The following is an 18,020-nucleotide window of genomic DNA, read 5'->3' on the forward strand; positions in this document are numbered from 1 at the left end:
GGTGCAAGTTTCCACTTGTTCAGATAAGTACATGCCCCTACATGGAGGATGGGCCCTTTTCAGGTTTTGAATACTTGCCCCCCATGTAGTTTAAACTGACTGGGCAGTAGGTTAAGATAGACAACAATAACCTATTTGGAAAGTACAGTGGTACAGTCAGGTGAAGATTTGCACCAGTCTCATAAAACTAGTTCAAATGTCTATTTAAAGAAATGAAGTAGTCAAGTATAGGAGGCTAAAAGCCATATGAGATCTTGAGTTTACTCCCTATGCTGCAGTGAGCAATTGAGCTGACACAGAAATATCAGTTGGTGGAGTAACTTGTTGGGTTTTTTTGTTTCAAATGCCAATACACTGAAATTCTGTTTCTTCACTTGCAGCTGCACTGAGAGCTTGTGCAGATGGAGGTGCCAATCGTCTCTACCACATCACAGAAGGAAGCCAGGACAGGTATGTTAACACTGAATTTGAAGTCACTGAAGTCATCTCTTCTCAACAAAAGTAAAATATAGAGGAAGGGGATCTGTTCAGCTGCCTGCTCTGTGCATGGTACTTGTAAGCAGCTGTGCCAGGTAGTATGATATTTTCTCCATATTATCTTTAATTCTTATTCCTAGCTACAGTTTTTAAAAACACACAGGTAGCCTTAAATATCTTGTTTTCCTTTAAGTCCACTGGTCTTTTTTCCTCTAGAAAGCTCTGCTCTCAGTCTGTCTTATTTTATGCATCCATCAGAGCTACACCTTTGATGCAGCCTCTGAAAAAACTTGCTGTGTCTCTAGTAAGGGTTGACTAGAGGAACATCTGCTGCCTCTCACCAGGAGTTGAAACAAAGTATGTCCTCTGCTTTACTCTTGTGACACCTGAGAGGAAATCTGTTTGGTTTGTGAAGTGGGATGGGTAATAAAATCGGAAGCCTACTTTTCTTTTTGAATTATTTCTAAATTAGCATCAGGGCATCACAAGTGGGCAGGGGCCAGTACAGAGGTTATCTATAAATACATATACTAGGTGAGGAAATACAGCTGAAAGGAGAGTCTGTTCTTGTTTTCTGTAATGGAATTTAAAACTGAGAAATATCCCAGGTTTCTGCCCAGGAAGTGCTGAGCTGGGGTTGTGATGCAAAATACTGCAATTCAAGGGCTTTTTCATTTTGTAATGGAGCTGTGGAATGCTGTGTAATGTGAGTTTGCTAAGGAACCTTTTTGCTTGTCTTAAGGGTTTTCAGTTGTTTTGAGCAAGAATAGTTTAATAAAAGCAAATAAATTAATAAAGCTGACTCTCAGGGCTAAGGAATGAGACAAGTATTTGGTAGAACTTACAAACTTATGAACAATTTTGTTCATACAGCAAAAGCTGACATAGATTTTGTATTTCATCTCATGTCAAGTGTATGACAAAGGCCAGGGGTGCTTTATTTCATCCTGTCCTCCAGAGTAAAGACCAGAGCTGGAGAGGAAGACTGTAGTCTTAAAGTAAAAGTTAAATTTCTTTCTTGGTCACCTGTGAGATCTACCACTGCTAAAACTGAGACTGGAGTCAGTCAAGCACTAACTGCTGTAGGTGTATTCCTTCTGTAATCACCGACTTCTCCTAATAGTTGCTCACAGAGCCATGCATAACTTAATCTTGAATCCAAACAGAAATCTGTTTGACTTGCAACAAACAGTTCTCCTTCATAATGGTGATGCTCTCCAAAGAACAACATTTTAGAGCTTTCATTTTACCTTCTCCTGTAACCCATTCATCTCTTGTGCACACCTTTACATTCATATTAAATAAATAGATTTCAGGGGAAAATGGATGGCTATGCCTTGACTGAATATTTCTTTCAGTCTTACATACTTGGCCCTTGGAGTATTCTTTTTGTCTCTTTCTTCTTCTCATCTTAATTGCTTTGGGTAGGTATATTTAACCTTCAAAATGATTCTTTTGAAACAAGGACCTGCATAATCTTGATTTTTGTCTTTAAAGATATCATTCCACTGGAAAGAATATTCATTTACTTCTCTGAAGGATTTTCCCTTAAATTCCTTGTCCAGTGCTATTAAAGAGCTGTCTGCTCTGACTCTAGTGACATGCTAATAATTTTTTTAATGCTGTCTTAACCTTCTGTTTAAAACTCTTTTATTAAAAGCCATGATATCTAATTGTATTGTATCAAAACCTAAGAACTATGGTCCTTTAATTCTAGAGAGATTATTATATCAAAAAGATATAAATTAAAAGCTTGATTGATATTTTGGGCTGGATTTCAGTTACACCAAAGTGTATGAAGAATCTTTTGGAAGGGGAATAAATCACAATATTCTGAGAAAAGGGCAGCTTGCAATGTGGGACTGTTTAGGAATGAAGAGCATCTTCCTTTGCAGGTAAGTGAAGTAGTTCATAGAATCATAGAATCTTTTAGGTTGGAAGGGATCTTCAAGATCATCAAGTCCAACCATTGAGCCATGAGGGCTCTAAAGTCCTCTGCTAAAACAGATCAGAATCTGTCAGGGTTGGAAGGGACCACAAGGATCACCCAGGTCCAACCCCTCTGCCATGAGCAGGGACACCTCCCACTAGATCAGGCTGCCCAGAGCCTCATCCAGCCTGGCCTTAAAGACCCCCAGGGATGGGGCCTCAACCACCTCCCTGGGCAACCCATTCCAGGGTCTCACCACTCTCATGGTGAAGAACTTCTTCCTCATGTCCAGCCTGAATCTGCCCACTTCCAGCTTTGCCCCATTCCCTCTAGTCCTGTCATTACTCGATATCCTAAAAAGTCCCTCCCCAGCTTTCTTGTAGGCCCCCTAAGATACTGGAAGGCCACAATAAGGTCACCTCGGAGCCTTCTCTTCTCCAGACTGAACAGCCCCAACTCTCTCAGTCTGTCCTCGTAGGAGAGCTGCTCCAGCCCTTGGATCATTCTCTTGGCCCTTCTCTGGACATGCTCCAGCAGGTTTGAAGGGTCCATCTCAAAATCCTAGGAAAACATAGGGCTAGAAATGACCTCAAGAGATCCGTCCTTCTTTCCCTCTGTTCAAGGTGAAGACAGACTTACCCTGTTCCATTCTTGATGCATACTTAGTTTGCTTGTTCTTTAAAATCTTCAAGTGGGAGCCCCCCATTACCACGTTCTAGCTTCCTCTACTTTAGGATGAAATATTCCTAGCTTATTTGGTCTTTCTTTATTGGTCATCTTTTTTATTGGCCTCTCTTCAGTTATTTCATAACGATCTTAAAATGCTGTAGTTGATGCTACACAAGATGCTCTACAGGAGACTCATCCAGTGCTGACCAATTGCTTAACTTGGTTCTCACATTAAATTGGCCTGTGCTGTTGAATGAAAAGCTGCAAGGGCAGCCGTGGTTTCCTGTTGTCTCCATTGGTGTCTTGGCTTGTTTCTGTGCTTGAGTGGTTCAGCTGTTCCCATCAAGCAAAGGAAGCTCTCCTGTTCCTCTGTGTATCACTGCACAGGCTGGTTTAGCAATGTGACTTCAGGTCATGAGAGGAAGGTATGTAAGTTGTTATATTTCTTCATCCATGTTTGTGGTGTCATTTTTATGACATGTTTTCCCATAAAATTCTGTAAAAACTAGCTCAACAAATCTGAATTGCAATTATTTCTGTTTCAAAACAGGCAAACCAAAGAAAAACTTCATTTTTGTAACTACTAATGAGGAGAATCATGCTGTTTTTTAGAATGATGTCTTAAAACAAATTCACTTCTAGAGCAAGAGGGGTAGGAAAAATAACCAAAAAGGCAGGATAACTTTTCCTTAGAGAGGCCCATCCTTGAGAGCTGTCAGTGCTGGAGACAGGGGAAAGGCAGGAGGGAAGAAGGGATGGACTCCTGTGCTGTGCTGCTTTTCTGGCTCTGGCTCTACAGCCCAGAAAGGTTATTTTCCTTAGGCTATGTTTTTCTTTTGTTAACATCAGTTCCCACTTAGAAATAATGATTACGGCTAAACCATTCTTGATTGCTAAACATTTGCAGCTAATCAGAGCTAAAGGTGAGTTACTGATCTTCAAGGGTTTTTTGCTCTGCCTTATTCTGTCTGCTTGCCTACCCTGTTGTGTATTTCCCAGAATCACTGTGGAGCACTGTTACCCACTTCAGAGTTAGGTTGTTGCTTATCTGTATCACACTACAGCAACTTCTTTCTCAACACTTTCTGATTAAATCTGAAGGCATCGATTAAACCTGAGTGTCACTGGATTTGGGGCATAGGAAGGTGAAGATGCATCGAAAACCATCATCATATTGGCACCTGTAAAAACAATCATTAGTACTTGTGGCTTAGAGATGTAAAATCCTTTGTGTAGTCAGGTTTTGCAACAGTAAAAGCTTCAGGTTAAAGAGGGGAGCAGTGAGCTCTGTAAGAGGAAAGAAAATCCTATCACAGAAAAATGCTGTCTTTCTGAGGTTCTGATAGTAGTTCAGTGTATCAGACTTGCTGTATGACATGAGGTTTGTTGCCCACTAAGAACATGTTTGCTACACTTTCTGTGAACTGCACTGGAAAATGAATGTGTATTTTGATGTAGCTTTTTCTACATATAAAAACAAATATGAGGTGAAACTTAGGTGATGCATGGAAATACAGTTGCTACGACAATATTTCCTATCTGACCTGGGCATGCAGCTCCAAGAAGTTCTACATATGTGCTTGAACATTAGGAACAAATTTTGTAAACATTTCTGGTTGATGTAGCTGCTAAATTTCAAGCATGGACCTAAAAAAATCTTTTTAGAAGCAACTTATATTCAGGAATACAGATTGCTACATAAAGTTTGTGTCCGTCTGTCCTACGTCCCCCTCCCCACACCCAAGGATTTAGATAAGCTATTTAGTCAGAATGAATCAAGGGTATTGGTTGTACAAGGTGATGTTACTTTAACCTGGATTTGACAAACTCTTCCACGTCCTGGGCTTTGTGTTGAAAAGCTTAAGGGTAAAATACAAGTCTTAACTGTACAGCTTTTACAGCTAACACTTGCTGAGTTTTGCACTTTTAAGTATCAATGAATTTAGACATATCACAAACTTTTCAGTGCTGCCTACCGCTGAGCAGTTTGTCATCCTTCATATGCCTAGAAATGGTTTCCAGTATTAGCTGCACTGTCACCTTGCCAGGGAAAAATATTCGCGTTTGTTTGCATGAAAGGTGGAAAGACAATTTATAGTGGAATTAATGGTATGTTTTGATGGCTTCATGTGCGTGTTTTGGCAGTTAGTGAGGGTTAGTAGTGCCAGTTCATCAGCTGCCCTGTCTTCCTTTTGTTGGCTAGTTCAATTGGCTATTTATAACTTAGACTGAATTTGCCTAATCTTAGAAACCACTGTCTCCATTGTCAATATAATCAAAAAAGAAACAGCAGGGCAACAGCTAGCAATAACCATATGTAAAATGAGATCTTTTGTCTTCGTTCCTGAATAACCTTCTACTCAAGGAAAAGTAGGTCCCTAATAGTATTATGGAGTGAGAAATTCATATATACTTCACTGTGCTCCATATTGGATTAGAAAAAGGGTACTTATGAAGGTAATTAGCCATTGATGTAGCTTAATGTAGGGTTGAGAGGAATTCTTTGCCTGAACTCTTCAGATTGAACTGCATATTGTTTTTAAGCTATTTTATATTCAGGCAAAATTTAGGGCACTGATGCAGAAAACACTGAATGAGATTTTCTGAGTATAGAGGTATACTAGAAGAGTACAATAGTCTTGTCCTTAATATCTATTCATTCTGTTTTTGGGGGAGGGTGTGAGATAGTTATACACATGAATTTTTTGCTTTACTGAAACATGTCCTTATATCAACATTAATAATGTTTTAAAAACTAAAAATTTGGCCTCTGAAACTGTGAGGTCAATGCTATTTGAAATGGCTTTACCACTGCTGCTGGTGGTGAAGAGCTCTTTGAATTGAGGGATTACAGTCTGAAAGCCAAGAAAGTTGAAAGCTGAGGCAGTGCTTTCTTTGTCAAATGGCTTAAGGAAATCTTTTACATCAGACAGTTTTGCCTGACCTAAAAACTAGTAGTGTTTAAAGATCAAAATCAGGATCTTGAGTTTATCCTAATAAATTCTGCAGGCGTATTCAGAAAACCCATCCCTATCCACAGACTGCTCCTTTAGGAAATACCTGTCTTGGGATCTGTTTTTAAAGCTTAGCTTACTTTGGAAAGCAGCCAGACACCAATGAATTTAAAAAAAAATCTCTCAGTGTTTGGAAAGATGAAACCATTTGGAGTTACATAATGTGTTTGTTTCAGGTAGTGCAGATGAGAAATTCTCAGGATACATTAAGATCATCTAGGCTTTGGCTTTTTAAATTTATATCTTCAATTTAATTACTTTCACTCAATTACATATTTATTCCAGTAGCCGTGAGCTGTAAATATAATTCAAAGTTTGTTTCAGAAACAGTGAAGAGTTGAGATATTAAGAGCTGAATCTCCAGATACTCATAGTTTCAGACCTCAACTGAAGCCAAGATTAGTTGGTGTTTCCTCAAAGTACTAGGGCAATAACATCACCAGGTGTATCAGGCTTATTGAGTCTCTGAATCAAATGCTCACAGAAATGATGAGAGGTGAAAATCGTTGGTGTATTTTTTACTTCTGAGTTCCTCTTAAACAGCAGTGTGAAGTCAGACCAGGAGCATGCACTCCTCTGTAGCGACTTTGTGAGTCCAGAGCTTTATTTCTATTCAGGTAGTTATGAGATGCTGTAAAGGAAAAATCTGGGAGTTACATAGCCATAGTTCGGATTCACATGAGAATTTTAGGAGTTTGGCAGAAGTACTGTGTTTTGCAGATCACAAAAAGTGGAGATCTATTATGAGGGGAACACCAGCAACCAGCTGCAGAAGCTGTTTTACAGCTAGGTTTACTTGAAGGTGCTTCTAATTGTAGTTACTGCTATATTCCATAAACCATAACAGAAAATGGACAAGGGCTTTTCCACCATCAACCTGAAAATCCAACAGCAGATTATCATCTGATTATGTCTTTTAATTTCAAAAAAAAAGCACATGGGTTTATAAATATTAGCAGAATTTAGCTGAGACTAAGTTAATCTTTATGTTGAATTTCTGTTGCTCTTACTAGTCAAGATGGAAACTGTAGAAGAATAGTAATATTTATAACTAATAATGATGGGATGTGACAGTGTTGTGACTCCTGAAAGTTAGACCTGTGTTAAAAAGAAGGCTTAGTCTCATCCTTCTCTTACAGAAGCTATGAAATGTCTTATGGAAAGTAAGTTACTCTAGTACAGAACCATGCTTTCTTTACAGGAAAATCGTCTGCTTTTGTTGTTGTTTTGTTTGTTTTTAAAAAAATAAACACAGAGCTTCTGAATATGATTCCCAAAATTAATTAGTTGAACTCACAAATGGTAGGGCTAGATGTACCAGTTTTCATCTAAATTAAAAGTATTATCTGCTGGTTAAAACAGACCTGGGAATCCAGACCCTTTTGTTTTCAGCTTGCTCAAAGTCATCCAGTGAATTATCAGCTCGTCTCTGATTCTCAGTCAGTCACCCTTAAAATGTAGGCAGTGGCCCTTGAAGGGCTAAAATTGTGTCCTTGTTCACATGGTCTCATCAGAGTTTTTGTTATTTATTTTTTTAAAAGCTAAGCCTGTAAAGGAAACAAGTATAATCCCTTATTAAATCAGTATTTAGTGAGGAGTTTAGTAAATACTACAGGGTCCTAGGTGAAGGTAGACTTTAGCTTCATTAGCACTTGAAGTACCTGCACATTTTGGCATAAACCCACTGATTTTTGTTTGGTTTTTGATACCTCAAGACATTCAAAGGTGGCATTAGGAACCTTTTGGTTTAGCCACATAACAGATCTAAGTGTGAGACTGCTTTGCTGGAAGGAGGAGGATCCTAATCTTGTTAAGGAGTAGGTGAGAAAGACCAGGACAAAAGTCTGGGAGGGCGGAGTGATAAACAATTATGAAACAGATGGACAGTTCAACTTAGAAACTAGGTCTCCTGGCTGCCAGTGAGGAGCTCTGCCCTTAAAACTGTGCTGTCCCAGTGAGAGCACCACAAGCCAAGTTATAACTGCCAACCAAGAAAATAAAGGGTCATGATTTGTCCAGAACAGTAATTTGGGAAAAAACAGGAAAAAAAGTGACTGAGGAGAGAATATAGGGCCACTTTCAGTTAATCCCAGGTCTCTCAATCAGAAGGTTTGTATTGCTTCAGCTTCTTCAAATCGCTGTATCTGTGCCCCTAGTGTACTGTAAGTAGAGGAATGTCATTGCCATCTGGGTGATTTCTGGCTTTATGACATGGTAAAAATCATTTATGGCCACCCTGATGCTAGAAGTTAAGACTTTGTAGTGATAAAATATCTGTGCATTGAGTCACTGCTGGAGAAAGGAGCTCAGAAAAGAGTCCTGAGCTGGCCTAAGAGCACTCTGCGCTTTATAGTGTTTCAGTTGGTTGTGCCTAAGGAGTAATTCTCAGTATCCAGGGAAAGCTGGCTTTTTGTGTAGCATTTGGGTGAAATCTATGCCTCTGTTTCTTCTGGATCTCTGAATATCAATAGAAATGAAGAATTAGGCAGGCAATGCTCGCTTTTATGGAGCAATACTTTTTACAAGTGCTTGGGGCAGGAGTTTTGGTATGTTTTAAAAAAAAAGAAACACTAGAAAGTTCTCACAGGTCTCAAACTAGGCAAGGTCTTCACTGCAATAGTGCTTGTCATTTAAAATTTAAAATATGAACTTTATCTTGACTATGGCAAGGCTGAACTTAGATTTGAAAGAAGCTCTGTTAAGAGTGAAAATAACACCAATAGAATAACATCTGTGTTCAATCTGGGATCACAAAAATACACTTACTATCAATGCCTTAAAATGAATCTATGTTAATAAATGATCTTGAAGTTGACTAACCTGCACTGTAACCCTTCAGAGATTTAGGGAAGGATTACTAGTGCTATAGCACATGTTCACTCTTTCAGCTATTTTTTTTTTTCGCATAGTCTAGAAAATTCCTGGAGAGAGTGAGTACAGTCCCTTCCAGGTGACTTCAAATTACAGAATATTACATAATGGGACTGAACACAAATAACACCCATAGATAAATTATTCAGATTAGTTTTTGCTCTCTTTAAAATGCTCTTTCAGTAAACTTATTAGTGATTGTTGGAGCGTAAACATATTCTGGATGTTTATTTCTTGGTTTTCTTTCCTATATCTTCAGTAGACTCTGCTCTCTTTTTATAAATATGTGAAAGCCAGAAGTTCTGACTTTTAACAATTTGCATTCAAATGTGCACCTTTATATTGAGAATAGATGATTGTATACTTCAAATCTGTTTAAATTTAGTGTTAGCAAAGCCAGTAGCTTGCGAATGGGGGAACTTTATGCATTATATGATATAATGAGAACTAAAACTTTAAACTGTAAATCCATTTATCTTCAAATGGTTTTTCCTAGTTCTTTTGCTAAGATTTGTTTTTAACTCTTAAGTTTGTTCCAAGAGTGTATCCATTTTACAAATGGGTTCTTTCAGCTTTTCATTTTAGAATGTTTTGTGCCACAGTTGTGTTTACAGAAAATGCTATCAAGAGCAAGGAATGTGTTCTTAGCTATGATCAAGGCCACTCATTACATTGATAAATAAGAATAGTTAATAAACTATTTAGGGCCAAGTGATGAGTACCCTGTGCATCTTCTGACGAGGACAAGCCACAGAGGAAAAACTGCAGAACCAGTTGAAAAGCTGTCCAGCTGAAGGGTTGACCATCAATTAATCACTTGGACTAGGTAAGGTTGCCAGGCAGCTCTACCAGTTTCATAATTGAAGGCACAAGGATTAATCCTCAGTAAAAAGTTAGAGCCCTGGGATGACATACAACAGACTTTGTTCTGCTACCAGAAATAATTTACTGAAGCATGGGGATAATGTGTACAGTGGTACCTCCAAAGCTGCTCTTGGATACATTTATATTCAGAGAAACTCAAATCTTCTCCTTTAACTCATAGTTCATATAAAAATGGCACTCTTGGGTGTGCATACTCCTCTGCAAGCAACATACTACCTGCCTTATTTAGGTACCAGTCTGGGCTTTATTTTTTCAAAATAGAAGAGAAAAAAATCTTCTCATGCCTTGATTTAGTTGTATTATAAAGAAAGATAATTTTCTCTCTTGCATGCAGAATTTATTTTTAGAAAGTTTTGGACAATATACCTGAAAATCAAAATAAATGTCAGTTATAGAGAAATGTAGAAATCTCTCATTTTTGAGCAATGCAGTAAAGATCTTTTTGCATAACAAGTGAAAATACAGGGGGCAGTGATGTTAAAAGATGGTCAAGAGGTAGTTGGAAATGACATAAGTTGTATAAAAGTATCTTAACTACCAGTCCTGAATAATTGAGTAGAATGGTGTCTGATCATGTGTCAGGATGTGAAGCTGATAAGGCAGACTGGATCCAAGGTTACAGAATATCTTAAAATAAACAGAGATGCTTGAAGGTCTATTGGCCTTGTATCGTGGTGCTTCTCTACCTGTGTGGGACATTCCATACAAACAAGTCTAGAGTCTGGCTTCAAACTGGTTTTGGTGTCTCTGCAGAAATATTCTCACAAATATTCTCCATCTCTCTTATCTTTTTGCAAGCACTCATGTACATATAAGCACCTGAGGAACAGATTAACACTGGAAAGATACACCTTGAAGAGTGAACTAGAGAGGTGAGTTCTCTCATCTCTGTAGTTGAGATGAGAGAAGAGAGCAGTAGATGAAGGCCTAGATGACAATTCCAGAATACCACCAAAATATCTGTCTGGTGTGAGGCAGGCTGATAATGAACATGTTCAGAGTAAACATCCATCTGTCCTCCAGTAATTCCCTTTAGCTCAGATAGGTACATATGCATATGCTGTGTAAAGTGACTGACATGGACGAAGGAAGAGATGCGTTCAGATAAAAATCTCACAACTTTTATTGTTTTTGGACTGATGTCCTGGTTTATTCCTCTGAGTAGCAATGAATATTGAACTAAATTGACTGCAAAATGAAAAAGGTCAAACAAATAATACTTGAGAATGAATACAGCTCACCATGGCTGAAATTTATTTTATTCTAGAGATAGAAAGAACAAACCCAAACTGATGAGTGACTGCCTCCGTAGGCACACTACGTGCAGATTCTGCTGGAAATTAGATTTTGGGCTTGTTTGGGATTTTGAAATGCACTTGGTGAATGCGGGGAAACTAAGGTACAATGCAACTTCGGCAGAGCTTTTAACACAGGGTTGGTTGGTTGTTTCTTTTTAGTGTTAGTTAATTTTTCTTCTTTAATGCCACAACACAGGAAGAGATAAGGCCTATGCTTGCCTAATAAGGACCCAGATGACCTTATGTACAGATTCAGGATCTTCTAGTGACTTAACTGAGAAGGGCTTAAGCCCTAGATATCTAAGCAATTGCACCCTGTCCATACACTGCCCCGAGTCCTTGCAATGTAGCTAACGCTTGATGTGATGCCTCACTTCTGGAAGCAGGGACCTAAAGTTTTCAACAACCTGGTACTGTTCCAACAGCCTGTGAAATGGATGGAGCAAAAGTGAGACTCTGCTTTGTCAGAAACCAGGTCTTCCAAAGACTGGGACATAATCCATTTTTATCCCTTGTGCTAAAAAACAAAACAAAACAAAAACAAACAAACAAACAAACCTTTTAGCTGTGTAAATAGTGTTTGAGCATCCCATACTGTGATTTCAGATTTGAATTTAGCATTGGCAATAGTTGGAAATAGTTATTGCTTATTGTATTTGGAATTACTTTCTGTTGCCCTCATAGTGATCAAAATATTGAGAATAGCCTTTGGAAGCAGTAGCACCAGGAACGAAATTTGTCTTATAGCAGTGAATTGCTCTTGGACTAGTAACTCTTGAGGGATATCCCACCTACACAAGCTGCTTGACTCTCAAAATGCCTGGCTTTCCCTGGTTGTTAAGAAACTCCATCTGGAATCAGTTTCTCCTTTCTTTTGAAATTAAACTGGGTAGTGGATTTCAGGTATCCACATCCTTTGGCTAAGGGGAATGTGTGGACAAGATGTTTTGGACCAGAGTACACATGCACAGGCAGTTTGCTCTTCAGTGTGTCTTTAAATATTTTGATCTCCATGTAAGAGGTATCTCACATGTAAAAAAGAATAGAAGCAATAAATAATCTTATAGCTGTTCCCCTTCATTTATTCATTATAAGTATAATGGATAAAGAAGAGTTGACTGTCTAAGTGACAGCAGTATTAGGGATTTGAAGCTTGAGAAGGGATTATCTCATTAGTGTGGAGAGAGTTAATAGGGTGCTGATGAAGAAGATTGATAAGGATCAGCAGGTTAGAAAAGGTGTATTTTTAGAGTGCTTGATCTATGAAACAATGGCACAGTGGGTAGAAACAGCAGTGGATGAAAGGCTACATCTCTGGACTTCATCTCTATTTCTTCAGCATAAATGAGAGACTGGTATTTAGGTGTAGCTCAAAATACTTAGTATGAGGGTCGTAGGATTTTTAGGTTGTCTTTTTGTTGTCCTTTTATTAAATATGCGAGTGAGTATTAGATTTTTAATTATTTTTTTTTCCTGCAGTTGTGTGCTACAAGTCCAATGACAGTGTTCAGAATGCTGGTGATCCAGCTGTGGGCCAGAGCGTTGAGAGCAGTACCTGTGGTCGTGTCCCCTCTGTGCTGAAGTCAAGTCACTCTGCAAGGGCTGAAACCATATGGTCTTTACATACTGATGCAAAAGAGCTCTGCATATCTCTGTCTTTGTCAGCAGGGCTTTTGCCTCAGAGTTTAGGAGTGCTAAATGGGTTAGGTGACAGCTGGCCCAGGCGTAATCTAAAAAAGACCAGAATTTGAAGGCAGGAATCAAAACAGGGTAGAAGGAAAAGGAAGGGAGAGGAGTGAAAATGCTTTCAATACCAAAGCTGAAAAGGAGAAAAGTCTCTGGAATAGGTCAAGCTAGCTTCTCTGGTGTAGCTACTGTTGTTCTGTCACAAGAAAGAAAGGAAGACTCTGTAGTACTAAAGATAAAAATGTGATTTGCCTCTGCAAGTTCCAGCAGTATCTATGGGAGGATTGATGTTTTCCAATTTCATGAGCTGCAGCGGGTGTGTTAAGTGCTGGTGACAAGATCAGATTAGAATTGTATGCATTAAGGTATTTTGAGTGGTGAAAGACAGACTGTTTCAAAAATACAACTGAAAAAAATCAGTAAACAGTTCAGTGCCACTTTTTTTGTTGTTGTTAAAACATCTACGAGGTTTGACAACAAATACTTTTAATTAAGAAAGTGACAGGTGTGGATGTCAGTGTCTCTTCTTTCTGATGCTTTTAATTTTAGGAAAAAAAGAAAACTCAGCATAAGGTGATTTTGGGGTGGTTTGGTATAGGAGGGAATCGTGTGAGGAGCATGCATGGATGGATAGGGGTGTTAGCTCTCAGAGGGAATTCTCAGCATGATGAAGGATCTGTTCAGAAGTGTTACCATTATTAGCAAGTGAGTTACTGAACCCGCTCTGTAAGCGTCAGCCCTGATTGACACCAAGGGGCCAACATTGATCCATCATTTGAAGCTTTGCAGCAAAGCATTGAAAGCGACTGCATGGGCTGTGGTTCTGCCTCTCATCTTGTGAAAAGGTTACTGCTCTCTGATCTCCTTTTAGAGTCAAAGTGTTTCAGATTGAAAAACAGTTTCTGACAGAGGCAGGAGCTGGAGCTGTGCTACACTGTCATTGGGCTGGATGGGACACTTAAGCTCCTGCTGGCTTAAACAAATGGGAGTTATGTGGGCAAATCCCTCTTTGTTTCCTTGCTTCTCTGCCCCAGAGTGAAAGTAATAGGGAAGAGCATCCATGATCATATTTACTGTAATGAGCCTGTCCTCTGGGAAAACTCTTGTGGTATCTTTTAACGTTAGTCTAGTATCGATTCGTGATTCTAATTGATATGCTCTAGCTTTTGTTCAGTAAGTGACCACATGCAGGGTTCTCATATTTTGTGTGTTTCCCATAAAAACCTGTGCATTTCATTAAATCTTGGCATTAAAGGATACATTTCCTGGCAGAACAATATTCTAACAGCACGTTGCAAGCAAGCAGGAGGCTGCCAAGGTCACAAACTCCTTTTAGAGGTTAATTAAGTCTGAAAGAAAGGTATTCTGTCGTAATTAAATAGTAATGAATGAGAGGCCAGAAATATTTGGTGTATAATGGAATACCACTATGCAAAGCCAAAATAATCTGCAGATGTATTATTTTATTTTGTATTCTATTTTAAAACACCCTTGGGTGTTAGTGTAATTTTTATTCTCCAACTTGCCTATGAAAGAAGGCAAATTAAGTGGTCAGTGGTATCTTGCATAGATGTGATCGTAGTACACCTTGGGAGTGGTTTTGAGAACTCTAATAGCATTCCTGACATGCTGAAGAGGACTTTTCATCAGGAGGGAGATGCCTTCATTGTTCTGCAGGATCTAATTTTTAATCAGAGTGGAATGTGCTTTCTTCACCACATTCATGCTGGAAAAGCTGTGGCAAGTTTTGACTTCTTTCAGTAGTGCCAGCAGAAATACAATCATGTTCATGACCCTGTTTGAGAGCTCATCAGAATTTCCTTTTTTAGTTCTTTTGCTTCTGGGGTTTAATATTTCATCCTGTTCAAGTGTACTATGTGGCCCTGTGCCAAGATCCTGCCAAGCTGTCAATCCAAATGTAGATTTTTCTTTATCTTCTTTTTTTCCCCAACTGTTGTTGTAAATCAGCTGATCTAGGTGTTCACACACCAACTTCTCCACTCTGTTACCTCTTAAGAATGAGTGATTTTAATCTCTGAAGTTATTATAGGAATCTAGAGGACAAAAACATGCATTACCGGTAGGTTATAGTACACATTCTTGGGCTAGACAAAGCATAGGCATGAATCGAGGAACCTGCTATTTGTAAAACTCTGCAGAAGCTGAGAATCCTTCTACCTTACATCACCACTGCCATGTACTGACGTCAGTTAGGAGTACTACTCAAATCACTCTTCAGTCACTCTTTAATTTCACAGCCTGGCCTCTAGAAAAGCTACATTGTTGTAGTTTTGTGGGTTTTTTTGGAAAAGCTGCATTGATCATCTCACTGATGCTGCAGCCTCAGCCTGCCCTTCTTGGGCCTTGGGCCAGCTGGTGGTTCCTCAGCTCTGAGAGGGGAGTCTGTCTTCACCACCACCTGCTCTATCATGGACCTAGTTAAAGGACATGATGTTTCAGAAAGTTAGGGAGACACATTGCCATGAAACACGGATGATAGGGTGCCCCAAAACTGCTGCCATATGAACCACTGCTACCTAGAGAGAGAGTAGGTGTGCAGCATCTCCTAGAGTGCATGGAGCTGAATTTGCAGGTGGGAATACTCAAAAATCCTTGTGCTTTTTTATCATTTTGGAAGTACAAATTCCTGTTTCTTACTTGCCGGCTGATGCAGGCTTGTTTTGCCTCTGAGCTTAACCAGGTATTTAACAGCCTAAGATTTAGGTGATAGTTTGGCTTACAATGAAACAGAGTTCTCTGTTAATTTTCAGGAGGACTTTCCATTTCTCTCTGAGGACAATTACAAAACTAACTTCAGTGGAAGTTTTTCCTGTTGTTGCAGTAAAACATGGGTCTCTTATCTCATTGTCAGGCAGATGGGTTTATTCCTCCCAACTTTATACATTTTTCAAAAACTTTACCACCCTGTGAATTAATGACCTGCTGGTATTAAAACGTGGAGAAATTATCAAGTGGCAAATTTTAAACTGAAGGAATGGGTCACAATGTCATCCAGAACCTCCCTCTTCTATTCAATTACATCTCTAACGATGGTTACATTACATATTGTCAGCTGACCTGTGGTGGTCTTTGGGCTACTCTATACTAATCCAGAGTGATTCTCAACTCATCTGTGTCCTGTCTTTTCCAAAGCATTTCCCATCCCATCTGCTCAGAGTTCTCCTTGTGGTGTAAATGGCTGCAGATAACAGCAGGGATGTCAAACCTCTGAATGTTTTCCCTGAGGAACACCTACTATTGCTATATATAAACAGAGTAGCTTTTTATTAGAGATTATCATTGTATTTGTATTATTTATAGATAGATCTGTGTCCTTAAGATCTATTCCTGATCATATAGGAAAAGTTATTTAATATGTTGAAATTTAATAAGATTAAATGAAAGTAGTAATGACCATAACAGAACTTAGTAGGATATCAGTTGAGGGTCTTATAAATACTTTAATTCATAATCAATTGTGAAGTTGATATGGGACTATTGTTAATTTTTTTTTTTTTTTTTTTAATATGAGTAGGGCACCAACAGCATCAGAGTTTACATTAAAAGGTTCTTTTCAGCCACTCTATTTGACAGAAAATTATTTGTACAGCCTTCAAGATAGGAGCTCTTTGGACTATGTGGTACTTATCCAGAATGAGGTATTTTCTGTCTGAAAGTTTTCTTTAACCCACAGAGATGAAAAGATGGACAGGAGAAGGACTGGGGAGAGGAGAGATTGAGAATGGAGAGCTGAATAACATTATGGGCATGTTTGTGATGTTTCTAATGACTCAGTCACATCTGCAGTTTTTTCTGTGACTGCCATTTATGAATAAGCACTAAATCTATACATTGAGCTGCCTGGATTTTACATCTGTCAGGTAGGTAATGACCTAAATGCTAAATACTATGCTGGGAAGTGACAGTAAATGCTGCAGATAGAGACTTGAGAGCTGGCTCGGGTTCTCTTCAAGCCTTCCATCCACAGTATGATTTCCTTGCTTTTGATCAAACATCAGTGACAACAGCTGGCTTGAGCCACAGACAGTAGTTTGGTAGGTAGGACCCAGCCCCAGTCTGAGTATTAAAGATTTAATAAAAATAATAGCACATACCTACTTGCTTTACTGAAAAGACACAGTAGCACCAGAATATGATTTCTGGATTGGGAGAGGTGGACACCACCACCCCCCCAAATTTGTTTCTTGACCACAGTTAATACTGTTGTATCTGAAGCTGGTATTGTCCAGGAAACAAGCACAGCAGCATAGCAACTACTGCCACTGTAACTACTCTACTACCAGTCCCTGGGATATTTTAAAGCTAGCTCAGATTTATATACACTTCAGTCAACCAAGTTCTTATTGTAACCTTGGAGACCCTTCACAGTGCCCTTTTGATTTCTCTTGGTCATGCTTATACTTTGTTGGCGGTTTTCTGTTGTTTTGTTTTCTTTATTTTTTTTATGGTAGCAAAGATTATTTAGAAAATGGCTTACTTTTAAATATAAAATAATAAAAAATCGTTTTACTTCCTCTTCTGATCTGCAGTCTGAATATAAGCATGATTTTGCTTGAGTTTTGCATTGAATTCCTCGTGGGTTTTGACTCGCCAGCTGTGGTGAATGTAGCTGTGCTAGTTTCAGGTAGAGCTGATGTCAAGCTTCCCTCAGCCTGGGGAGGAGAGCTGCTGGTTATGTGTGCTGGGCAAGGCTGTACGTGTGTGGCTTTGAAGGGTTGGGACCTAGTAAGGATTTTAGCACGTGGGTGCTGGACGGATTCCTGGTGCTCGTTGGTGGTTTCTGTACTTAGGATTTTGCAGTGGTGGATGTCTTCTGCAGGAAGATGTCTGATCTGAAGGAAGTGTTATTTGCAGACCTTGACTTCTTGAAGAAATTTGCTGCCTTGATGTATTTGCTGTTGGTTCTTTCTCAAGAGTTAGGATGGGTAATTCTGCACCAGAGATAAAACCCAGCACAGACTCCTGTGATTGTTATGATAGTCATTGTTTATTGTGCTTAGGAGCAGTATTTCCTTGGTAAAATCAGTTTAGTCAGCTGCTGGTGAAGTTTCAGTAGGTCAAATGAGTACAGTGCGGCCTCAGTAGCCACTCTACAGGTATGAGGTAATGTCTGAGAAGAGATGGTATGCTTCATGGTTTTATTATTTAACAGCTGTGGGCTACATTATG

General features: G+C 39.0%; 1 protein-coding gene across 1 annotated transcript in view; it reads left to right on the top strand.

The window, feature by feature from the left end:
• Window positions 1–380: 380 nt before the first annotated feature.
• The window catches only part of TPK1 (thiamin pyrophosphokinase 1), a gene marked incomplete at both ends in the record, with an annotated part of 75,416 nt that continues 57,776 nt past the window's right edge, over window positions 381–18,020 (top strand). The window contains one exon of the mRNA XM_008935262.1: window positions 381–450. Coding sequence (XP_008933510.1) covers window positions 381–450 — 70 coding nt within the window. The remainder of the gene's footprint in view (window positions 451–18,020) is intronic.

This window comes from Merops nubicus, unplaced genomic scaffold, assembly GCF_000691845.1.
Source record: "Merops nubicus isolate BGI_N331 unplaced genomic scaffold, ASM69184v1 scaffold8352, whole genome shotgun sequence".
Taxonomy (NCBI): domain Eukaryota; kingdom Metazoa; phylum Chordata; class Aves; order Coraciiformes; family Meropidae; genus Merops; species Merops nubicus.